Here is a 25,967-nt window from a genome sequence, read left to right on the forward strand (position 1 = left end):
AGGATCCATAACGCTCATCGATAGCTATGCGCGGCGAGTCGGGATCCTGACTAAAGGAACTGCGCTCCGAGTTGGTGCTGCCTGTGCTGGGTTTGCGAGTCCGCATCACAACTGGCAGCGAGAAGTTGTTCTCCCCAGCAGCTGGTGAATGAGCTGGCGGTGCTACGCGTGTATCATCCTGTGCCAAGGATTGTGGCGTTTGCTGTTTCTCTTCGTCGCTGGACTTCTTATTAACCTTAGGTCCCCCAAACGCTTTGAGCCAGGCACTCCAATCGGGTTTCTCTTTGGCCTCCGATGCAGCCTTCGACGACAACTCGCTGCTGACTTTGCTGAGTTCCATGAGCGCCTCAAAAGGTTTCGTTGGCTCCTTACTTGGTGACAAAGCCGTCGAATCTTCGGAATTCTCTTTAGGTGTACTTTCCGATTCCTGCGTTTGCTTTTTGCCCGCCAACTCTTCTAAGGTTTTGCCCAATGCAAAGTCCTGCGTTTTGATCACTGTGCCCAGGCTGAGTTTAGGTGCTCCATCATCAGTCTCTGTAATAAGCGCATTCTTGGGATCCTTGGTTTTGCTAACAACCGGCGAGACTAACGTTTCCGTCTCCTCAGTCTTGCTCACATTTTGTATAAGATTTCCCTTGGTCTTGCCTGGCTGCAGGCGCTCAATGGTGCGCATTACATTCGCCTTGGCCTTTGCCTGTTGCGCCTGAGCTGTGACAGCAAGTTTTTCCTTCAGCGACTTGCGTTTCGCCTCCTTCGCCATCTGTTGCTTGATATGCGGTGGCGGTGGCGGCACCAACAACAGCTGTGTGGTGCTCGGCTCCTTGGTCTTGACTGGCGGCACTGATGTCGCTACTGCTGCAACGGGAGGACTGACTACTGGAGGTGCCGTCTGTGCCTGTGGCGCAGAAACTGCCGAATTGGAATTGGAGCAAGCGGAACTAGAGCTGGCCGCCGTCGCTGATGTGCTGCCAATGGAGTTGCCCGAGTGCATCGAATGCGGCGGAGTGCCACAGCTGCTGCTTACGCTGCTGGCCGTGGGCAATGTTTCCGTTTCCGATTTGGCTCCTGGTTTGGTTGTAGTATCACTGACCAGATCGTTGAGGGCCTCCGCCAACTTGGTGGGCACCAGCTCCGCTTTGGGAGCAGCCAGTGCAACAGGTCGTCTAAAGTCTGCCGCATCCAGTTTGCTACCAATACCCGAATCGAAGTCATCCAGCAGATTGTAGCGAGATGGCGAATTGCTCGCAGAGCTGAACTCGGAGAAACGCGGCGTATGCTCAAGCCAGCGATTGATGTCCTTCAGCGTTTGCTCAGTCTCCACATCCAAAGCCTCCAGATTCGCATTGTTGCTGGCCGCAGCTTGGCCAGCTTTCTGTGCAGCTGCAGCCGCTTTCTTTCCCGTCAGCTTCTTGTTGCCAGCGGATTTTTCATTGCTTTTATCAGCGGGCTTCGGTGGCGGCGGCATTTGTTTGTCAGCATTGCGTTTCTTGCTATTCGCTTTGGCAGCAGTCTCCTTGGCTTTGGCGTTGCTAGCGTTGGCTCCGGTGGCAGTAGTGCCACTAGACTTGCTTGCCGCTTCCTTGCCAGCAGTTGACTCAGGTTTTGCGACTGGCGGCGGCTGCGGCGTTGGCGGTGGCGTCAGTTCTCGCGGTGGCTTTTCGCTGTTTTTTGGCGTCTCCGCTTTTTTGGGCTTCTCCTCAGACTTCTCGCGTTTCTCCGCCTTGCTTGACTTCTCCACTTCGCGACTAGCCTCCTTGGCGTGCTTCTGCTCCTTGCTCTTGCGTCCACGCTTGTGTTCCGCTGGTGGCTCAGGCGCATGTTCTCGCTTCTTTTTGGATGTGGAGCTCTTGGCACTATTCGACTTGGAGTCCTCGGAGGGCACCAACGAATTGGATGCACTAGAACCACTGAGAGCTGCTCGACTGCGTCGATACTTGATCACATCGTACTTGTCCATGAAGGGCAACAACATTTCCAGCTCCGCCTGCTCGGCAGCAGCGGCCAAAGCAGCTGCTGACTCAGCTGAGTTCTTCTTGGACTTTCGTGACTTGTCCTTGTCTTTGTCTTTATCTTTATCCCTGTCCTTCTCCTTATCTTTATCTTTATCCTTCTCTTTGTCTTGGCTGCGTTTTTTATCCTTCTCTTTGTCTTTTTCCTTCTCCTTCTCTTTTTCTTTTTCCTTTTCCTTTTTGGCTGGCGGTGAATCTGTTTTCTTGCCACGCTTTGCAACGTGCGGCGAGCGACGACGTCGTCGTTCATCGGAGCTGCTACAGCTGGCCAGTGACATGAAATCTGTTTCTGAATCCTGATCGGATTTATCACCTTCGTGACGAGCGCTCAGCTTTGTTGTCTCGGCGCTGGTCACCTTCTTGACGGTTGTCAGCAGCTCGGACAGATCATCGTTGAGTGCACTCTTCGAGTATTTCTTGTGAAGATCAACTTTAAAGGGCGACATGCTGCGAGATCGTGACGCATCGTCATCGTCGTCAACATCATCATCATCGTTGTCGTCCTCCTCGAGATCAGCAGCTGATTCAGCCAAGGCCGCAGCAGCTGTTGGTGGCAGCTGCTTTTTCACATTGATATCCGACATGGAGCTATCATCATCGTGATCATCCAGATCACGATCCCCTTTGGTTCGACTGCGTCCACCTTTCTTGCTCTTTGGCTGTCGCTTGACGGGCGTTGGTGTCTTTACTTTCGACTCCGCCGGCACCATTTTCTTCTTCTGTGCCGCTATCGTGCGTGCTGTTGGCTTCACCAACGATTTCACCTTAGCCAACGCCAGTTCCTCATCGTCACTGGACTCGCCACGATCGCTTGGCGGCGCACTAAGCTCCGATTCGGATTCCGTTTCGGGCGTTGACTTTTTCCCTGTTTTTTTGGTCTTTTGTGTTTTGCTGGACTTGCTTGACTGTGTGGATTTGCTGCCTTTCGCTTTGCGTCCACGCTTGCTCGAGGACGCCAGCTCCTTGTCCTTTTCCTTTTCCTTGTCCTTATCCTTCTCCTTATCTTTGTCTTTCTCTTTGTCCTTGTCTTTAGATTTATCCTTAAGTACTTTATTGGTTTTGCTTTTCTTTACCGCTTGTGTTGGCGCTGGAGGTGGCGGTGGTGGTGGCTCTGCCTCCAAATCCTCCTCATCCGTGTCCAGATCCTCATTGTTGGCGCTTCTCTCCACCTTGCTTTTCGTCTTCTTTTTACGCCGTTTATCCTTCTCCTTACGTTTGCGCTTTTGCGCATGTGCTGTTCCCTCCGCCGGCGCCTCCGTATCGCTGTGCTGTTGCTCCTCCTCGGTGCTGCTGTCGGGCAAACGTTTACTGGACGCTGAGTTGACCGAGGATTCGCCTGCTTTCTCCTCGTCTTTCACCTTTTTCTTGAAGTATTTCTCGCGGAATACATTCATTTTGGAATCGGCGGCGGGGTAACTTAAATTCGGATCATCGTCTTCGTCATCAGAGAGATTATCGAAGTATTTCTTGGTCGCCTTATCAAAGGCATCCTGCAGATTATTAACCATCTCTGTGTACTCTGTGGGTGGTGGATGAAAAGAATGAATTAAATGTAAAGGCAAATATTTCACAAGCTGTTACCATTATTGTGCCCATTATACAATCTGCAATTGTTCACAATTAAGCGAAAATCATTCCGAAATTCGCTGAATTTGTGATATTCTCCACTGTCCAATTTGTCCTCCATTTTCAGCAGATCCATGGGTCTGAAAAGGAAATCAATTAGTTTAGAATGACAACAAATTTGTGTTGAGCAACTCACCTTCTGATGATGGAGTAGTAACGTGGCGCAATGTCCTCCTCGACGGGATCCATGAAGGGCCATGCATCCCGATGATTCTTCACATAGACGAGCACCTTATGCATTCCGATTTGTAGCACTTCCTCCGTTTCGGTAAAGCTAAGAATATTCGCATGATTTGAGGAGTTGTACGTTGAATTGTTGTTTGTTTGTTTCGTGTGTGTGGTTGTTGTTGTTAGACTTGTTATGGGTGTTGTTAGGTGTGTGTTGTGATTGTTGTTGTTGTTGCTCGTTGGCGTTGTTGTGTTGTTTGTTGAGGAGGAGAAGGTGTAGTTGCTATTGCTGTGTGTTATGTGTTTGTTATGCTTATTACTGTTAATATGACTATGAGTAGTGTGCTGGTGGTGGTGTGTGTGATTGCTATTGTTGTTGTGGTTGTTGTTGTTTGTGTTGCTGTGATTGTGATTGTTCTTGTTGTTGTTGTTGTTATGGTGTGATGGTGTATGAGCTCCGTGCGACGTTGTTGTTTTTGCAATTAATGTTGCTGTTGCATCCGTCGTAGAGTGGTTGTGATTGTTGTTGTTGTAGTTGTGATTGTGGTGCGACGCGTGCTTATGGTGGTTGTTGTTGTTGTTGTTAAAGCTGCTTTTGTTGTTGGTGGTGCTACGGTTGGTACTATTTACATGGCTACATATTTTTTTCGATTTTTTTGGTATTTTTGGTTATGATGAAACAGTCAAAATGTTGTTTGGTTGGTTGGTTGTTTAGTTGAGTGGTAGGTACAAAAGTTTACAATAACAATGGGTAAAAATTGTTAATCAATTGATATATTATATACAGTTTGATGAAGATGATGATGTGATGTGTTAAAAGGTAAAGTCGGAGTGCTAAAGTTAATGATACAGTTTCCCAAATACAACATGCAACAAACGCTACAGAACAACAAAATTAAATTCAACACAAAATCAACAGCACACCATAACACAACAAAAAAAAATGATCTAAAGCAAATACTAAATGGACTGTGAACAATACTGTGATTCAAATTAGTAAAACCAAAAAAATAAAAAATAAATAAATAATAAATCATGTTGAATTTAGGGTGTTTATTACTTAATTCAGTTTGGTGAATCACAGCTAGGTTCAACACGTATTTAATGCTCTCTACAACAAGCAGTTGTGGCAGCAAGGGATCGCATGATCTTTAAGCTTAGATGTTTTTAGATTGTGGACTGTGCTTTTGATTCAATCGGCTTAAAGACTGTGGTGGCGGGGGGACTGTGGTGAGGTGGGGAAAACAGGGGAGAATTAGGTAGGAAGACGTTCACTTACTCATCGGCACTCTTGTCTGAGTAGGCGCCACTGTGCCGTTCCGCCTTGCTGGATGTGGACGACGTCGAAGCGGCCGAGGATGGCGGTGCAGTCGCTGTTGTTGTTGTTGTTGCTGCCGCCGCAGCTGCTGCTGCTGCCGCTGTTGATTTCTTGCTTTTCACCGCCTCCGATTTGTTGGCGCTGCGTTCCGTTTTACTCGATGAGCTTGAGCTAACTGCGGCCGCCTTTTGCTTCTTGGAGCGTGCTGTTGTACTATCGGCTGATGTGTTGTTGCTGCTGCTGTTGTTGTTGTGTTGCTGCTGCTGCTGTTGATGGTTTGTGCTAGCGCCGCCGGTTGCAGCGCCCGTCGGTATGAAGATGTTGCCCGTTAGGGAGCTGAGGGAATTATTGGTTTGCCGGCCGGGCAGCTTAACATTCGCCGCTGGCGCCATCTGCTCCTCGCGTTTGGCAACAACTGTGGGCGTTGTCTGTGCTGCTGCTGCGGCTGTTTGTTGCTCCGTTTGCAATTGCTCCTCGCTGTCATGCGCCACGGGCGACGGCAGACTCAGATCCGCAATGCTTGTGGCAACCGCAATTGCCGCCGAGTTGGCATCTAGCAACTGCAGCTGACGACAAAAGTTCTCCTTATCCTCGGGACTGAGCGAGGTTGCGTGAAGCGGCGGCTCAGGTGTCGCGGGATGCGTTTGCAATTGCTGGCGACTGTGACGACGCTTTGTGTGATTGCGTACACCGATTGCGGGTATTGCACTGCTGCTGTTGCTTGCTGTTGTTGTTTGTTGGTCGTTGTTGTTGTCGGTGTTGTTGTTGGCGTCCTCGTCGTCGAGTTCAGACGCATGCTTGTGTCGCCGTCGATGATGATGATAGTGATGATGCTCTTTATCCCGATCTCGATGCTCGCGTGAACGTTTCTTTTGCTTCTTCCCGGACTTTTTCCTCTTATGATGATGATGATGATGATGGTGGTGGTGATGATGATGATGGCTCTTGCTCTTAAATTTCGCTGGCGTTTGTGATTTCTCTCTAGGCGGTTCCGGTGAACGGAATTTATCAGATCTTGTTGCTTCTGACGCAGCACTTAATTGATGCTCTTGTTGCTGTTGCTCTTGCTGATGCTGCTGTTGTTCCCCTTGCTCTTGCTCTTCCTCTTCCTGGTGCTCTGCTAATTGCGGTTGCTGCTCTTGTGGTTGCTGTTGCTGCTCTTGCTCTTGTTGCTGTTGTTGTTGTTGGTCTTGCGTCGTCTCCCCGTCGTCGTCGTCGTTTTGGTCATCGTCTTCTGGCGAGAGACAAAAGGTTTCCCTGTGGCACAGAAATTCGCTCGAATTAGTTGTTGTTGTACGTCTTAGAGAGCTTGCGTAAGTTGAAATACCGCTAGCCGTTGATGTTGATTGCGAACTGTTAAAAGACAAATCGAATAAAAGAAAACAAATATAAGTAAAATTGGCAAAGAACAATGTTTTAAATAATCTTAATATTCTATAGAAATCGCTTAAATGTAATACGATAATTTTTGGCAAAAACTGTACAGTATTTTCGAATATATCTTATATTCTTTACAAAAGCGAATTTCATTGATTTCTAATATGCTAATGCAATGACTCGCTATGTAATATTACATTGAAATGTGCAAATGGAATTTCAATTATTTATCGAATATTATTTAAACGATTTCTACAGTCTCAGCCATGATTATTTTTTGAGGTCTGTGTGTTAATTGTTTCGTTGATGAAGCATGAATGAAGCTAAATGGTTAAATGGAATAAATTGATATAAATGTAAATAATAAATGGTAAATGTAAATCATAAAATTAGTCATATATATCGAGAATATATATATCAAATATAGGAGTATCATATAAAGCATGCTTACATAATTGTTCATAGTGTTTTTTTGAAAACGAAATCCAACCAATTTGTCGCACACAAAATTAAATTATGGGCAAAACTCAAATTAAGTGCTGAATCTCTTTCTCTCTCTTATTCTCTTTATCTCAGTTTATCTCCTTTTGGTCCTCTTTATATATATTTGGTTATATCCTTTCGGTCTCTCAGTCTCTCGCTTGCTGGCTGTTTAAGCGTCGATGATAATGTGATTTGATTTGATACGATTTAATGACAATTTTCTTCAACACAAATTGCAAGCAAATTTTTTGTTTAAGAAATTATAAACAAATCAAAAACAATTTCGAAATTAATTTGCAAATAACTTAAACAATGCTTGTATGCGCGTGTGCATGTGTTATTTAATTGTTGCAGTGCTGTTTTGTTTTTGTCTGTGTTTTTTTGTGTGTGGTTGCTGATTGTTTAATTATTTTGTCGTCTGCTGTCTGTGTGAGCGCAATGTAAAATATGATTGTGAAATGCTCTCCACTTTGTTGCGTTGCCTCTATTTCATTAGTTTTTCTTTTGCTTTTTGCTTATAATACTGGACGTGCTAACCGTCTGCGCGAGCGTGACTGAGACGCTGGCGGTGCCAAGTGCTGAGAGGTCTGACGATCTCGACGCACACGATCTCTTTCACGTTCACGATCCCGCTTAAGGCGCTCCTCCTCCTGGCGTGCCTTTAACTCGGCTAGATTCCGTATGCGACTCGAATTACGCACTTGTAGCAATCTGCAATATGGAAAAGATTGAACAAATGAGTATTTAACCAATATTCATTAATGTAATAATTAAATTATATTGCCGATAAACCAGGTACATCCTTATTTATTCTGGGCCCACTTACTTGCGGCGTCTCAGACGTTCACGCTCGCGAAATAGCTGCGGCAATTTGGGCAGAAAGTTCTCATCAAGTATCTGGAAGAGCTCACGCTCTTTACCATTCGTTGAGGTCTTAAACTTAGCTGCCAAGTTCTGCCAATCCTCCTCGGTGAAGCAAATGACCTGCCAAATGGTGCCGTTGCTGCCAATGGTTGTTTTGCCACTTGAACCAGCGCCCGCACTCAATGCCGCAGCAGCAGCAGCTGCAGCTTTGCCCGAACCGGATGCACTGCCCGTGCCGGCGGCTTTATCTTCGCGATAGAGTCGCGTACCGTAGAAATACCAATAGCCGGAGTTCTTGGCGTCGTAGCCGAGCGGCTCAACGCGCAAACTGTCCGCCTCTAGATTGCTGAGTATGACCTGCACATCGACAGAGTCCAAACGAAAGTGGCACAGATCGTGCAGAATTTGTAAACGCTTGCGAACGGGCAGCGACTGGAAATCTATGTCCGTATCAAAGTGATTCTCTGTCTGATGCAGGCGACACTGTTGACGCAGAAAACGGCGCAAAAACATCTGATAGTTGCTGTGTGTAATCTCATTGGCTACCGATTGTAGCGCATCGCAGCCTGTTAAAAGGCGTACAATTAATTCGGGCACTAAGGCAACTTGATCCTCCTCGCTGGTACCATCGGAGAGCAGCGCCGATTCGAGATCCTACAAAATCAAAGATTCATTTTAGTTTAGGTCTTCATACTCAAGTATTTTATAGCTACCTCTATGTCAATGTCCGGTAAATCGAAGGCGGAACTAAACAATGAACAGAAATGCGAAATACACGGTATCTCCCACCATGATTGTATATCTGTTGAGCAGAAAGTTTATATTATATTACAATATGGACTTTGTAATCTGTTTAGCTGATCTTACTTACCCAATAGGCCAATAAAAGTAGAAACCATTTATGTATGCTTGCGTATTAGAAACTCGGATTTCTGCAAGTTAATGAAACAAACAATTCCTTGGGCCGATAATGTATTTATTTTTTTTGTTCTTGCTGTTTTGCTTTGCAGTCTCTTCTTCTGTGTTGGCAAAAAAAAAGAGTAGAGTAAAAGACAAACGAAGCGTGTACAAAATTAGTAAAGATACAACAATAAAAATTCACACACATAGATAGCAATAACACACGAGTATATGTATCGCAATGGCGGCAAAAAAACAGCATGTGCAACATGTGTGTGTGTTGTTATTGTCGAATTAATTTAAGATACACAAACAGGGCTTATCAATTATCAAAAGCGCGCGCGGAGTAAATTGCGATACACACATAGGCACACACAAACACAAACACAGCACGCCTACACATTTATAAAGTGAGAGAAAGAAAGTACGTACACGCGCACCCCTTTCGCGCGCTTAATTTTAAGAAGAGAAAATCAAAACAGATGGCTAAACTAGCCCACAAACAAACACGGCCACCCGCATGCGTATGAGTGGGACAGCTATAGGCAGCCAGTGTTGCGTAGCGCTAGTTGTGCCGCTCATTTTTTCACAGCACTGTTGATTTCTTAGCTCTTGGCTGGTCGATTTGTTGCCCCCCCTGCTCCACTACCACTTCTGCAGTATTTTGCCTGCTGTCTGCACTTTTTATAATTAATTTGTCATTTCTTTGCACGCACACGAATTTCTGTAACTTTACAATTAAATTCACACGGGTTTAACGCATCAAATGCCACTACAGCGCCGTTGATGAGCATGCGCCGCCTTAAAAGGTGCTTTGGTACGATGCTCCGTTTTGCTGCTTCTGCCTGTGTGTATATATTTTTTCATTTGCGCTTTCCTTTTGCCGTAACAGTGAAACACGCAATTGGACGATGGACAATTGACGAACTATGTTTATATTTTAATTGTTTTTCACAAATTGCACACGATGTGTCGATTGCCGGATATGCGGAGAAAGATTCGTATGTATTTTATTTGCCTTACTTCCACATTTAATTATAAAAATAAATTTATTAGCGGACGAACCAACCTTAAGCGAACAGCGTGACCGCAAGTTGAGTTTCGAAATTTACGTTGTAATGCATAAATATACCAAATTGCAGACATCCTCATAGCAGCGACATGGTAACACTTCATATGGTACATTAGTATATTTCCAAAACGCGGGTGAAAAGACGCGTACAAGTTTAGAAGTCGTGAAGAATATTTCTTCTCAGCGTTGTAGTGGAACAATTTCGAAAACTATGATAAAGTATCTAAATAAATACGAGTTCAAAAGTGAGTTGGTATCTTTTACCTTTCTATTGGAAATAAAACAGATTGGTAAGTGACGGCCGTTGGAAGCCCTAAAATTAACGAGAAAATGGTATTGGTATTTTTTCACGTCTCGCGAAGTCAATATGAATACACTCATTCAAAAGCTGCCTGCCATGAGCATATGTAGATCCAACAGCGTGTTTACTGTCCAAGACTAATTGATCTACGCGTTATATTTTAACGACTATTCAAATTGTTATCACCTCTCCTTTGTTTGTTCTTTAATACAAAAAGGCCATTAAATTCTGGTTTCCGTTTTCATTTATTTAAATTATTATTTACTAAAATTTGAGGATATGGGGTTACATGTTTAAAATAGTGTAGACTGGAAGACAATAATTGACATTGAATAGACGGGCACAACTAAAATTTATGACTAATGGACGCAACACAATTGATTTCATTTTCTACAAACGACAATTTATCAGCTAGGAACACACAAATGACGAATATTACGAATCTAGGACAATTATTGCTTCGCAGTTTTTGTTTGTTTGTTGTCGAGTTTAAAATTCGATTGGAATTCGGTACTATTGTGATCTATACATATAAAAATTCTCTGAAGAACGATTCACCCATGATCGATCACCAGGCCCACCTGGGCGACACCTTGTCAAAGTTCCACTCATCCGGATGTCCTTCGTGGTTGGCATCATCCGAGATGGTCATATCTGACCACTTAAACGGACCACTGCCAATCTTTCGCATGGCAATTGCCCGCATGTCATTACGCACCGGACGCCGCTCCGTAATCAGTTCCATCTCGGCCAAAGTAGATGCATCGTCTACGGCCACGCTCAGACGCTCATCGCCAATGGCAGCAGGCGCAGCTTGACCCTCCGCTTGCACTTGACTCTCCTCCGGCACTCGAGGCTGGGGATGTTGCAATCTAAGAAAGATTGGTCCAGCAAACGCCTTATAATCGCTGATGCCCAAGCGAGCATTGTAGGAGAAGAGCTTGAGGTCGATGTTGCCATACGCAATGGACTCATCTCCGAGCAGATCACCGCGGAAGCCACGTTTGCGCAGATACTTATCCACAGCTTCTAGCGTGGTTAGCTCGGCCTCATCGGCAGGTGTTAGCTCCTGATCTTGGCTATAGTTGTCACGCGAAATGCCGCTGGCCTCCAAGATGTCGTCGAAGTAGGGCATGCCATTGGCCAGCCAGCTGGTGTTGCCGGCCAAGATGAAGTTCTCAGTGACATCCTTGCTGTGCACACGTCCCGGCAATTGTTCCAGTATCCAGACCATGCTCTTCAGCTGATCATGTCGCTCACTGATGGCAGCATTATCCTTCTCATTCACTGCAACTGCAGCATCGTCATGCTTCTCATCGGCATCGAGTGTGTTATACAGATTATCCTGTGCTCCCAGCTTATTCAGATCCACGCTAATCCATTGCTTGGCACCGGTGAACGGATGTCGGGACATGGCACGCGCCCAAGTGCGTCGATTCTGAGCAATGCGATTTGCGGCCATTACACGTGCCACAAGAGGCACCATCTGCTCCACCTTGACATCCTTCCAAAGGGCCAGATTCTCGTTTTTGATGCCCACGCCACCAACAATCGATTGCACCTGCCTGCCCTTGACCACATAGAAATCATCTGTGGAGCCAAGTATGCCTGGATATCCCGTGAACGTAATATCCACGCCGGGAACCGTATTGCTGCGTGTATCGGGTGCGAAATGATAGTGGAACTTGTAGCGCTTCTGTATGCGCAACATGGATGAATAGCTGCCCGCGGTGCTGTGGCCAAAGAGCAGCTGCAGCGCCTGCAACGATTGCGGCGTCTGATCTGGTCGGATGATGCGAGTCAACATTGAGGCGCTGGGCAGAAAGAAGTTCTTATTGCCGCTGCTGCCATCGCTGGTGCCATTGGCGAGCACATAGTTCTCGTAGTAGATCTTCAGATCCTGTATATCAGCCGCTGCATTCATCAGCAGGAAATCGGGAAGTGAAATCTCCTCCTCCAGATCGGAACGTGCTCGCGTTGCACCGCGTATATAACCGCTCTCCATGCCCTCTAATTGACTGAGGAATAAATGCACTTGATGCCAGTAATGATCATGCTCCGCATGAGCCGTCGCCTGCGCCTTCATCTGCTCAAAGTTGTTGGTCAGCAGCTCTCGCAGCCACTCGCAGAACTTGCCGGAACTCTCATCCCGCTGGCAGGAAGAGGATATGGTGCTGCAATGAATAACGTGGCAAATTAGCAGGGTTTCTTATTAAAGCGGAAGCGGAACATACTTGGTCCACTGATTGTAGATGTTCTTCCAGGTGAGTGAGCCCTCCAGCAAGCCAGCAGCATAAGCCTGCACTGAGTCCGGATAACTACGTTGCGTTTCCACTTCAATTTGTGCCCAACTGTTCAATTAGAGAAGAAATGAAGCATGAGTTGACTGAATGAATCTCTATTTATACGTATTTAAAACTGTACTGACTGACTGACTTTCTATGAACCAAGCTCATAAGCTAATAGGTAAGACCTAGGAGGCTGCAATTTTGATGTGTGTGCTCCCATCTACTCCAAAGAAATCATTTAACAAACAAATAGACTTTTTCTGAAAACTGTTCAGCCCTTAATGTCCTTACTTAATGTATAAATTATAAACGCTTTGGTCAAAAGGTTAGAGCTGAGAGACCGCAATATTTCGACAAGATATCCAGCTCTATTAGAATCAGAATGAATAGCAAACACCCAACTACTCAAAAAGTATACATTAAAAGATAAACTGAAGTTTCTAAACTAACTGTTTGCCCTGACTAACTAACAGAATGAACTATCATAGCATAAGTAAGAGCTGGGAGGCTGTAACTATTATAAAATTCAAATTCAAAGGCTTACTCAATATATATACATAGGTTTCCTCAAAAGACTCCCTTAAACACATCACACGTGAAGTTGCTTGATTAACAAACTAGTTATCATATATCAAACTACAACTTACCCATTCTCGTAGACAGAATCCTTATAGCATATGCGTGCCACGCCCTTGGGTATGTTAACCAAATCGTTTTGTTGCTTCCAATTCTCAATTTGATAGCCGAACTTCTTGGTCCAGTATGCGGTGGCACAGTAGGTGCCATCGTATTCTGGACGCTCCATATAACCGACAAAGAACGCACCAATCACCAGTAAACCGGCTCCGATTAATATGTACGTCCCTATCCGTGTTTTTTGCCATGATGCACCAACGACTTTCAACATGGTTCCGTCCGTCTTGAGGCTGCTTTCGGCCAAGGGGGAAAATTAACAAAGCGATCGATTGCTCTTTGCTCTCAAGGATCTTTTTTGCTCAGAAACTGTCTTGAGGTGTTAGTTAGGGTTTAAAAACGCTTCACTCGCAATAATTGAGATCGGCTCTGGCGGCGTAGGAGTGGCCCAGTTTGCTGAGAGTTAGGCCAGGATGCAGATGGATCTTGTGGCTGCCGCTGCTGATGGTGTTGCTTGGGATGATGATGGTGATCACGGTGGCCGCGCTGTTAAGCGAAACGGCCTTTTGGTTCATGGGTGGTGGTGTCGCTGCTCTTGGGCAGTAATCCAAATGGTTCTCAATTGAAGTGATGTGTGTGTGAATTTGCTTGTTGCTTCTGTTGAATTGTTAAGTGGGTTTTATTGTTGTTGCTATTGTGGTGTTTTGGGTGGTGCTAGATGAATTGCTGCTAGGTCCAGTAGCAGCTGAGCTGAGTCTTTTGCAAATAGATTCGATTTACATAGGTTCAATTAGATATATCCCTGCAAGAGCAAAAAAGATAATACCAAATAAATAAATATATCGATGACGTCTTAAGCGAAGAAAAGCAATAATTACTTTTCGATTTATCTAAACATTTGCGTTAAACAAAATTCTTTGTGCAATACAAATAAACAATTTTCGGATTTAAATCGATTTACAATTTATCTTTGTTAAATTTATGAAGATGCTGCTACAATTTTTGAAATATCACTAAAAGTCCATACTCGGATTTATTTATGACCATAATCGATCTACTTTATGTAGAAAGTATCTCCATCTATACTTGATCTCATTCGTACGCACTTGGCACATTTCCCTTTCGCATTTTCGCAAAAAAAATGAATATAGGTAAACACATTTTGGACGCATTTGTAAAACTAATAAATTCATTTTATGGCCCGCCAAGTGGATCATGAGTAGCAAATTTCTTTTTATGGCAACAGCTGCCCCACTGTGAGGCAATGTTCCACCTGTTCCATGTTTAACCGAGTTAGTATATGGATATTTGTGCCACAAGTGTGAATATAGGTGCGTTGAGTAAACGAAAGTTAAGCTTTATTGGGCTACAGTTAAAAGCCGCAAAGAAAAAACACATGCCTCGCCCCATTTTTAAATTGTATCTTTAATATGTGTGGTAAAAATTTGTATATCAAGGCCAGAGATATGTGTAACGGTGCCTGTTCTCTTTTCGCAATCTGAATCGGAATCTGAATCCGCTTGTAATTAGAATTTTCAATTGGAAATTCAACTTGTACTACTACAAAGCGGACAAGATAAACAAATTCCAAATAATGCGCATACGCCCCGTTGTTGACGCGTTGTGCTGAATGAGGGGAGTGTTTTGGGTATCGGAAATCACTGACACGTGGAATAGCGTAATATTGAGAAAATTCATGCAAGCGAATTAATTCACTCGATTTTTCGTTTAGCTTGTTGAAAACTATCTGTAAAATACATTTGCAAAACTTGGAAAGCTGTTGAATCCGTCAACACTGAACTATAATCAAATCTGGGGTAAACGAATTTCTTTTACGTTTTTATTATAAATTATATGGACTACATTTTTAGTGTGTAGTTAAATTTAATTATTTTTTCTTGGCTTACCTTTTGTTTCCCGGGTCCAGGAAGCTTAAATGTCACAAGTCAACCCATTTGAAGAACTGCAAAGTGTAGAAGAAAGAATTGTTGTATTTAGTCTGGCATAAATACTCGTAATAATAATACAAAGAAAGCGGCGTCTAAAGTTCATTCAATTCACAAACTTTGTTTATTATTGCAATTATATTGCGATTGTCGGCATTTTGCAAAACCGCAGACATCGCGACACCCACCAACAGTTAGCTAGATTATCCAGACTACACAAAAATCAACAATCAAGCTGCTTCCAGTCGCAGACTTTGTTTATTTAAAAGGCGCACGCGCGCCGAGTCATATGAAATATGAGTAAGTGAGGGGCCAATTGATTGGTTTGGTGTCGTCCCATTTCTGGCTGACGTCTTGTCAAGTGATGACCGAGACACACTAATTGGAGCAGCAATGAACGACATCTTGTGATGCTGCTGTTGTCAGCTTGTTTCACGAGGAAATAAATAACTAGCACTTGCTGGAGAATTCCAATTTCATACACACTCAGAGCAAAGAGCAAAAGTCAGTGATTTATTAGCAATTTGAATTGACGAAAAACCACTTGAACTATTTGTCAATTCTAGATAAATATTCCAAGTGCGAAAATGATTGATTCATCAGAATTGAAAATTGTTTTAAGTTTGAATAAACATATTTGCTTAATTCATAGGAAACATATTAAGCTGTACAGTCATCGATTTGAAACTTTTAAAAGTGAAACAAGTAGAAAAGATACTGTCGAGTGTGCTCGACTGTGAGACACCCGCAGCTTATTGTGAATAAAAGCCAAACAGTGCGGTATTAATTGTAAAATATAACAAATTAATGTACCACAAATTACTACAAAAAATATACCAAAGACTAAACTTGGTATATTAATATAATAATAAATTCAAAATATACCATATTGTGGAAAATATACTAGATTCTTAGCCAAAGCAACTAAGACTCGCTGTATAAAGGCGTTTTTGCCCATAAACAACTTTTTTTTAAATAACTCCAACCATTTTTATATACTTTATAGGGACGGAAATGCCTAATTCTGTTTGTTACATACAATTTCCTGGAGGCACAAAGTTATAATATTCTTCTACCATATCGGTAGCGGATAAGAAAACATATTAAACCGTACAGTCATCGATTTCAAACTTTTAAAAGTGATAAAAAATGTTTAAAAATTTCGTTGCATATTATTTTGTGGTTTTTCCTAAGAAGTCCAATTCAGTTTAAACTCAGTCCCAGCTTATCACATTTTTCTTTCCTTACTCATAGCTTTAAAAAAAACTTACTCACGTTTGGAAACATGTTTTTAATAGAATGAGTTATCGGTATTATTATAATTCGTGTCGTTACTGTTTTTCAATCGAAACAATTAAAATAATAATTCATTAAGCAATTTGCATTTAATAAGTATTATTAACATGGAATGCAATTCAAGCAATTGGAGCTGTTCGATAACTGATGGATGAGACTGTAACTGCTGGCAATAATTATTTTTGTGACTTCCAATGAACCAAAAAAGAAATGTATTTCATTTTCTTTTCGCTTATGCAAATAAACACAGAAATGCAAAATGAAAATAAAACTCAACCCTTTGAAGCCTGTTAAGATTGATATATGTATGATGTTTTACTAGCTAGAGGTAGTTGCAGGGAGATCAAGGCCAATTAAAAGAACTGTCCATCATAGAACTGCCAATCAGATCAGAGCTGACAAACAGACGTAGATTTTAGCCAGAAGTTCGCTATGACGTCAATAACTAACGGTTGAGTAAACTGCTTCAAAATAGACACTAAAGCATTTAATCCCCGTAATTCCCTCTAGCCTCAGATTTGACGTCTTTGCTGCCAACTGCACCAAATTAACACATATTAACGTTATCATCTTTGTTTATATGATGCAAACAGAAAGTTGTTTTTGTGCTTAGATCTTGACAGCGTCTCTAGCCGATTTATATAGAGTTCAAAGTGCGGTCTTCTAGCCAGATATTATGCGGTAACTAATACGAGTATTACTGTAATATATAGCCAGCTACTGGTCATAAATGTGCGCTTGTTTGTCTTCTAATCAATCAACTAAGCTTCGTTCAAATATTTGAATTCAACGATAGCAAAACTCTGTGCTCAATATGTCGACTGTCAGTCCAGACATATAAGTAATGTATATATATTGATAAGATTGCACTTTAGGTAATGTTTTATGGTTCATGGCATTTATTCCGTTTGAGCAGCTGTGGTTCTTTTTTTTAAAATATGATATCATATGAAAACTCTCGAGAGATAAACAAATAAGTAATCAATTTTTAATTTATACGAGTTCTATATCATAAAAATTCATTGTACCGCAATTAGTAGCGTAGCTCAATCAATTTATATAGCGATTCCTTCTACATTTCATGAATTCTTTGTTAGACCGACTATAAATTAAATACGTATTTAAATGATAGCAAATTTTCCCAACAATAATAAAAATTTATGAACTTGTTCTAGAAAGAAATCTCAAAAGTCGAGTAATAAATATTTAAAATGGATTGGCGTGCTCGACTTGTGGTTGCCCTGTATTTGGGATAGGCAGTTCGTATTATAATTTATTATTCAATAAATATACAATAGCTGAGAAAATATTACTGAAAAATTTTCCCAAAACAACACGCATAACACAGCATGTGATCCACGTGCTCAGAACTTTAACCGATAAACAGGTAATAGCTATAAGTGTTTGTAGTTCGACCGATATCTCGTCTACTTAGATAGTGGCTCATAAATAATTCAACACTGGCAACGGTTATAAGTATTCACTTGGTAACAAGCGAAAAACAAAAAAAAAAACAACCTGCTGTCGCTGACGTGGGAACCTCAATTTATGCTGAATGGAAACCGCAAACTTGGCGAAAAGAAATACAAATTTTAAATAAATAAATATGCAAATGAAATGTGCAATATTGTAAGTCAGTCCCGTTGTTAATCAATTACGAACTGAACAGTTATACGATCCACGAAAACGAAAAGAAAAAAAAAACTGCAAACTTTGCTGATGCCACGCGTCGACGTAAAGTGGCTGATAAGCCAAGTTAACTCAGACACGAACACAAAATGTTAATGACAACTAAGCAAATGCGGCAATTTTGTAATAATAAACTGCATTCACTTCAGGATACGAAACACTCGTAATCTTATGCAAATGCAACAGCAAATGGGTCTTATAAAACAACACAATCATCATCAACTTTATCATTATTACAATGGATCGTATTATTTGTGTTGGCGAATGCTCAGACTGAAAGCAGACATAGAACTGCTGAAGGGAGTTCTCAATGATGCGCACGTGGCTTCCGTTTGTAATTGTAAACTAGCGAAAACACTCGAGTATAATCTATAGAGAGATACCCTCTAGATTCTATTAAAAATGAAATATTACTTGGAAAATATTCTTTGTAAAATGAAGCTACTTATGCAGAGAAAAAAAGACGTTCTAACAAAAAACCTTTAAGTCTTGAAAACTTTCCTATATTACAACAAATTCTGCAAACAAGATTCTCAAGGTTTCTCAAAACAAGATTTCAATGTAAAGAAGTTCTGGAAAAAAGATTTTAATCTTGAATCATAGTTACCAATCAAAACTGAATTAGCCAATCAATGCGGGATTTTTAAAAATATAAAATTAGTATACCGCAAAATACTAAAAAATATACCAAAGGCTATATTTGGTATAATGACATGCGGGTACGAAAGTAGGCATGCCAAAAATTTGAAGCAAACTTAATGAAGTGCTGTCGAACATATATTTTATATCTCTATCTCTTATAGACTCTGAGATCTAGGTGTTTATACAGTGAGACGGACATGGCTATATCATCTCGGCTGACGTTGATCAAGAATATATATACTTTATAGGGTCGGAGAGGCCTCCTTACATACATTTTTTGGAGGCACAAAGTTATTCTATCCTTCTGCCCTATAAAAATCTCGTCTAATATTCCAATATTTCTTAAATTCAAGAATTTTGCTCTTGTTCATTAAAATATTGTGCATGATATCAAAGTAAAAATCTTAAACCTGGAATTACCAAAATAAAGTAGAGCGAATGCTAGAATTTCATTGCAATAAAAGTAGACTTAAAATCTGGTATTGTGGCTTTAGCTTTAAATTTTGCATAAATTAATGCAGTATGATTCAAGATTTTTTTGTTGATTTTAGAATTATAATCTATCTCTATTCAGGGCGATCAATACTAATATTGACATCCTCTGACTTGTGGCATAATCAATTGTTTCTTGAAGATTACACTCGGTTAACGCATGCGTCTTTGGATTGTCGCGTGATTAACACTTTAGCGGGGAATTCAAAAATCTACGTATTTATGGATGCTATTAAATACGCAATTAATAGCTGAACACGCTCTCATATTTATAGAATATATACATCTATCAGCTGATGTGAATTGTTAATGAAACATTAATCAGTGTTTAATCTGTCTGACAATGTGGGATTTTCAGATGATGTCTAAAGTACAGAAACATAGAAGTGAAATCACCCAAAATTAAAACTGTTTTTCAATGCAATTGTTATTTAAACAATTTAATTATTATCCCATTCCCAAAGCTAATGTTTGGCCAGAAATTCACACTCTATTACCACACACGTTTCCGTTTGAAATTTGCAAATTAGAATGCTATTCACAACAAAGTTAAGTTTAGAATATATTTTTTGTTTATTTGCTTTGCCTGTGCATTTATCACATTCTACTATTATTATGCGATCAGCTGTTTGCTTTTCCCTACTTTCCTTCTAATGAAAATGTCAATGTCACTTTTAATTGCAAATCCCAGATATTTAAATTGAAATGCTCTCATTCGATTTATATAAAGTGATTCGTGATCCATTTAGCACATTTACGATCAGTTCGTTTACCTCTTGCAATAGTCTGGCGACATCTATTCAGAGTATCTGAAAGATACTCACTCAGCTGAGTTGTTCACAATATTTATTTATAATTTCCAAAAATGTTTCAAAATTATATTTATATATTTTATGTAAGTCCAAAAATATTTATTATACTATTTTAAATAGTTTGTGTCGCAAAACCGGAAAATTCTGCACAACTTTCGATCGTCCACAGAGTATATTCTTATATCGCGAGTATCTTAGAGATAAAAGTTCCCGTTAACGTCAATGCTTTTATTTTTCTTTATCTCTCGCACCTCTCAACGATCTCGTCCGATCGCCTTGACGCTTCCACCAAAACTGCCAGCTTTCAAATCGGCAAAAACGAACGAGCGGAAAATTCGACAACGCAAAAACGACACACACACAAAAAGAAAAAAAAACGATGAAAAGGCAACAAGAACAACAAAAAGATACATTAAAATTTGCGTTGTTGAAAAGCGAATGAATTTTTCAGAGCATGGCCAGATCAACAGTTCTATTGAACTTGGCCGACTATTTGGCCCTCGGACAAAAGTATCTTTTTAGTATCTGCGGTCTATCAAAGCTATGCACTCTGATCCAACCACGTGGCAGGTGTGCCTCTTTCACTCTTAGTTCGGGTATATTTTTTTGACAAGCCATGCACTTATCAGTCTCGAGGCTAAATGCCACACGTGACCAAGAACCAACTGTCAAGCACGCAAATTCTTAAGCCAACAGCTTCTGCAAACATACCCTGTAGTGTCGCCTAAAGAGAGCATTATTATTACGTGGCATTTGCGTCATGACAAAATAAATAAACTGAGCTATATAGTCTTTATATTATGGCAAATGTATGGACTAAATTTAAAGTCTTTTTTAATTATTCATCTTCCTAGAATTGAATGCTTTCAAAAATTAGTTCAGGGTCATTTGTCTAAAAAGCAATAGGTAAGAACGAATGAGGTATTATCATTCAAATATACTAAATTTGTAAACCAGAAAGCTATTGAAATATACTGAAATGTTTGTTTGGTAAATTGATATAACAAGTGTTGTCAAAAAATAAAATTTTAGCGCTTTCTTGTATAGTTCTGAAATGTTTTTCTAAAGTCGAGTGTGAGCAAAAGAGTTTGGTGTTTTCATTTAAATATACTAAATAAGTATATCAGAAAGGTATTGAGATATACTGAAATGTTTGTTTGGTATATTGATATAACGTTTTTTCTTATAGTTTCTGAGATCATTGGTTAAAGTCGAATGTGAACAAAAAAGTTCGGTATTATCATTTAAATATACTGCATAATTTTTACTAGAAAATACTGAAATTTACCATAATGCTTATTTGGTATATTAATATAACAAGGGGTGTCAACAAATAAAATGAAAACGCTTTCTTATAGTGTCTGAGATCAAGGTGATTATAAGGACAGATGGACAGATGGACTTGGCTAATAGTCGACTTATACTTAAGTCGACAATTATCCCTTATTGGCATAAGGGAAATCCCATTAAAAAATACCGCAGAATTACAACTCGGCAGAAATTTTCAGTTTCAGAAATTGGCAAAGATTTTAAGCTCGTTAACAAACCGGCTTTAGCGAATAACAAATCATGACTATTTATTTTTAGCTGTAATTGAATTGGAATTTATTTATTTGATTTGAGTTAACATTATGCACATTTAGCGTCATTTCCATGTAAATCTGCTGTCAATTGACTTTGAGTACGTTCGACTTTTGAACGCTTTTCCGCATAGCTGGAAACTGCACGTCACTCTCGTAATATTGTAATTCAAATGGAAATTGGCATTCATTTAAATGCGCAGTTAAGGAGAAAATGTTCCCATGAAATAGTGCCGAGATATTTCCACTTTCTTCTGGGCACACAATAAATTGTGAAACTTTGGTAGGGTCAATCATGTTGTTTCCTTAATTGACATGGAATTTCCTGCTGCCTTCAATTAAGAGCCAAGTAATTAAATGCGAATTGCTGATGAACAGTCGAGTATTTACATAACTCTAAGTGAAATGAGTGCAACAAAGTCATAGAGATCCCCGAGACTGGCCGAGTCGAGTTAATTGATTGACAATTGTCGCTCAATATCAAAGCGACGCACAACAAATAAACCCAAGAGTATTAAGTTCTCAAGCTGCCTTCGTATCTTGTCTTTCTCTCTATTCGCCTATGCCTTTCTCTTCATTCTGTCTGGCTTTGCTGCAGAAGGACAAGAACCTCAAGGATTTTGACCTCATTTGTCTGCGCATCTTTGAGATACAATAGCTGCAGCACGATCGCTTTGCCTCTGCCTCTCTCCTTTGCTCTGTCTTCCTCTCGCTTTGTCTGCTTGTCTTCCTGTCTTAAGCCGCCTGGCAACTTCTTGGAAGAAGAGACCTGCCTCCGTTGAGCAGATGATAGAGAAGCACACTATCCCCTGTTTTTTTGTTGCCACCAGACTCAGTCGCACTTTTATAGGTTTTGATCGTGGTCTTTTATTTGTTTGGCTTGACTACAACAGCCGAAACAACAGATCAACGACAACGACAACGTTGTGAATCTTCACAGATCTACAAACTTCAACGTTCCTGTTGCCAGGCGACGATCGAGAGATGGTAATTTAAAACGATTTATCGTTGGTGTGTTTTTTTTTTTTGCTGCTGGTTTCTAGGTCATTAGCTTCTGCTGCGTTTGCTGGATAAGCTTTATTATTAACTATTTTTAACGTATTTTGTTTTACCCAAACTTGGAGTAATTCATTGTGCTTTTTACTGGAACTCTTTTAAACCGAACAGCTTCAACTCTGAATTTAAACTAAATAGCATCGCTTTTAATAGGGATTTGTGGCATCCTCAACCATTGTTGGCGCTATAAAATCTTATCAGTTGAGCGTAGATAATGGGAATTTTCGCAGAAACCCACAACAACAACAAGATTGACTGCGTAAATACTTCATTTATTTTTGGACTGAACTCTTGATGAAGCGACATCACATGGCCCCAGTCGCCGCTTTACATATTTGTCCAAAGATAAGTCCCGGAACCATCTGGGATCGCATCTCAGATTGTGTCTGTGTGCTGCCGGTTCGTGACACATGTCAACGCCCAAAAAGCAACCCAACCCAGCCTCATGTGACCCCATTCACTTGTCTCCCTCAACTTCGTATTACTCACAATGCAAACAAACAAAAAAAAAAAAACTGCGTCTGAAGGTCTGTCTGTCTCTGGCATACTTAATACCTTGCTATCAGATTTCCGGCATATCAATTGATCAATTATACTTCAACAGGCACTTCACCTTCAGCTTATCAGCTCGTTGCAGAAATTTGCCGAAATATCTATAAATAAAGTTGGGAACTCCCGACGCCGAGTTGTAACTGTACTCAGCCGAAGTATCTGGAAGTGTCTAGGCAACAGGTCTAGCTCGATAGCTCGAGCTCTGTTTTCATAAACAACCCCTACGAAATGTGTCCACTGTACTCACTAATCTTTCCACGAAATAATATTATGCGTATTTGCCGTCGGAATTTGCAAAAAAATAAAACGAATTGGAAAATGTATATAAAAAGTATATATTGACCTGATTTTTGCTCTCTTTTTGAGAGAGTAAGAATCGAGAGATAATACAAATGTTTTTCAATGGGTTTTTCCACTATTTTCCATATTATTGTTGACAGGCCCCTTTATAGGAAGCTTATATCACTATATTATTTCGCTATTCTTATCGTATCTATAAAAAAGTATTTTACTCACCGGAAAATTTATATTGTAGGTGACTCACACAAAAGTGTAATATGTGAAATCTACTTGGCTTTTTTGGCTTGACCTGATCGTAATTCACTAATGAGGATAATTAGATGTATTTTGCTAATTTTAAACACTTTTTTTGTTGTTGTTGTTGTTAACACGAAACTGCGATATAGTCACACAACCTGCTCGTGTTAATTATCCATGAAGGGCTACATTGGAAACGCACTGGGAGTTTTGGGTTTATTTCCTTTGCTTGTGACCCGCTTTCAACGATATTTATTTATTCCGATTTTGTAAAGGAAATTGCGTGTATATAGTTTACGATCTGTTTTAAAATATCAGCAGGCAACTAACTAATTATAAGTATATTGTGTGGGCTATTTTCTTCTGCTCTTTTTTTGTGTACACGCGTATTTGTAGAACACGAGAACGTGGCGATTTTAGTTTTGGTTCTTCTATTTGATTTTAATTAAATTTGTATTTTATTTACACAGTCTGGTACTCTTTTTGTTTGCAAAACGTATATATTTTTAGCGAAGGCAATTGCACGTTGATGTGAAATTGAAAGACAACAAACACAAAACGACACAATATTTTACGATTGAAAAACTCTCACAACGTTTTTTATTTCGATTTCGCTTTTGCTTTTGCGACGCGCTGAGGACGGAGACGTTTTACGATCAGCGTCAACGATTTTCAACTGAGCACGCAACACTTCGTCCAACATAAAGCCAACCAGATCCCAAACGAAATCCAACCGAGTTGGTGTTGCACACCCAACCAACAGCCCAACGGCGGAGAGTCGACGATTTTCCACTCAATTAAACTACGCTACAAGGTTGAAGATCGTTTTCAAATGTGGCATAGTAAAGAATTATTGTTAATAACATATTTGTTTAATCATAATGATAATTATTTTTGGGGATTCAAACAGTAGATTATCAACAATCTTTAATTTACTTAAGAATAAATTCCTAAATATGCTATAATTTATTAACTTTTCTTTAGAAATACACAAATGCAAAGTAGTTATCTTTTAGAAGGTCTTTTAAATTATGTGGTTGAATAATTTGATTTATTTAAGAATAAATTCATTAATATGCCAACAGCTTTTAGATGGTCTTTTAAATTATCTGGTTGAATAATTTTATTTATTTAAGAATAAATTGGTTAATATATATATATATATATATATATATAACTTGCCTTTACATCTTTTAGATGGTCTTTTAAATTATCTGGTTGAATGGTTTTATTTATTTATACCATAATTATATAGCTTGCCTTTACATCTTTAAGATGGCATTTTAAATTATCTGGTTAATTCGCGTACAAAAATTCGTTTGATTTGATATACCACCTAAAGTTTTCGGTATGTTTTTGTATTTTTGGGTTTATAAATTAAACATATTTTAGGTAAAATACTGATATGTTATGCTTTTGCTAAAAATGGGTACCGAAACAATTTTTTGGTTGTTTTATATTCGGGAAAGTCCCGAAATTTAATTCTACATATGTGCTGCCAGCTTATTGTAATGCTTTGCTCAGCTATTACAGCTACTGGAAGTTCACAGTCAGGGGAATAACTGCTTTATAAAAAAAATGTGATTAAAGTGCAGTTTTCAAAATATTTAAACATAAATATTCAGGGTTCTTAACAAAAAAAATATCGATGTGTTACCGGAACTATAAAAACCGCAAACAAAAAAGGATAAAATCGTTTACCAACATTTAATGACTGTATCTGACTTAATAAAAAATTAAATTAAAACATCTTGATAAAATTTAATTACAATTTTAATTACCATTTATTAAACTTCAATTTAACAATTGCTTTTAACCTTTGCTTCTGCCTTCCACCTTTAATTTCGCCTTGTAAATATTACCTTGAATTCTGCTCCGCTCACCTTAAACGTGTTGCGCAGTGTCACTCGCTACCTCTCTTGCTCTCTCTCTCCTCTCAATTAGCGCCCGCTGAGTACTATTTTAGGCTCGAGTGAGACATTACTCCCTGAACCGCTAGAAGAGGCAATCGACTGGGCGATCATTGTCATAGCAACAGCGCCGGTTCGCTCTCTCAATTTCACAGCTTCAAATCGATTGTGCCATGTGCATGTGTTACTTATTGTACTTTATGTACATGCGAATTCTACTGTTATTTATGACGTCAGTTGCTGATAACACACACTTGACACGCGGAGAGCACTGACAATTGAGTGAAATACTTTGTCGATTTGTAATACGCCTCTTCATTTGACGACAAACAAGGCCAAAAATCCCCCCGAATCCGCAACACGAATTCACAAAACGTGTGGGGAGCGATAAGAATGATTAGAGAGTTATACGCTAT

The 25,967-nt window shown here is 40.2% G+C and overlaps 2 protein-coding genes and 1 long non-coding RNA gene across 4 annotated transcripts in view; 1 reads left to right on the forward strand and 2 right to left on the reverse strand.

Moving 5' to 3' along the window:
- Positions 1-9,857, reverse strand: part of LOC133844827 (uncharacterized) — a 14,721-nt gene extending 4,864 nt beyond the window's left edge. Inside the window, exons 1-9 of the mRNA XM_062279092.1 lie at positions 9,815-9,857; positions 8,717-8,864; positions 8,559-8,647; positions 7,808-8,499; positions 7,519-7,692; positions 5,083-6,474; positions 3,772-4,437; positions 3,591-3,715; positions 1-3,528 (exon numbers count right to left, since the gene is read on the reverse strand). The exon at positions 1-3,528 is cut by the window's left edge and continues 843 nt beyond it. Coding sequence (XP_062135076.1) covers positions 1-3,528; positions 3,591-3,715; positions 3,772-4,437; positions 5,083-6,474; positions 7,519-7,692; positions 7,808-8,499; positions 8,559-8,647; positions 8,717-8,744 — 6,694 coding nt within the window. The 5' untranslated portion in view covers positions 8,745-8,864; positions 9,815-9,857. The remainder of the gene's footprint in view (positions 3,529-3,590; positions 3,716-3,771; positions 4,438-5,082; positions 6,475-7,518; positions 7,693-7,807; positions 8,500-8,558; positions 8,648-8,716; positions 8,865-9,814) is intronic.
- LOC133844829 (uncharacterized) lies at positions 9,401-10,074 on the forward strand. The gene is made up of 3 exons (XR_009894637.1): positions 9,401-9,562; positions 9,638-9,746; positions 9,802-10,074. It is a non-coding gene; the product is annotated as an uncharacterized LOC133844829 (long non-coding RNA).
- Positions 10,075-10,344: 270 nt separating this feature from the next.
- LOC133844828 (putative phospholipase B-like lamina ancestor) lies at positions 10,345-24,317 on the reverse strand. Of its 2 annotated transcripts, none has more exons than XM_062279093.1 (5): positions 23,621-24,317; positions 14,947-15,002; positions 13,054-13,841; positions 12,353-12,469; positions 10,345-12,292 (listed from the first exon to the last, which is right to left on the reverse strand). In XM_062279093.1, the coding sequence occupies exons 3-5, from the start codon at positions 13,311-13,313 to the stop codon at positions 10,687-10,689; spliced, it is 1,983 nt and encodes a 660-aa protein (XP_062135077.1). In that variant the 5' UTR covers positions 13,314-13,841; positions 14,947-15,002; positions 23,621-24,317; the 3' UTR covers positions 10,345-10,686. The 2 variants fall into 2 exon arrangements, with proteins under 2 accessions (XP_062135077.1, XP_062135078.1); XM_062279094.1 differs by lacking the exon at positions 23,621-24,317 and adding an exon at positions 19,878-20,034.
- Positions 24,318-25,967: the final 1,650 nt, after the last annotated feature.

The sequence above is a fragment of the Drosophila sulfurigaster genome, chromosome 3 (assembly GCF_023558435.1).
Source record: "Drosophila sulfurigaster albostrigata strain 15112-1811.04 chromosome 3, ASM2355843v2, whole genome shotgun sequence".
In the NCBI taxonomy this organism is placed as follows: domain Eukaryota; kingdom Metazoa; phylum Arthropoda; class Insecta; order Diptera; family Drosophilidae; genus Drosophila; species Drosophila sulfurigaster.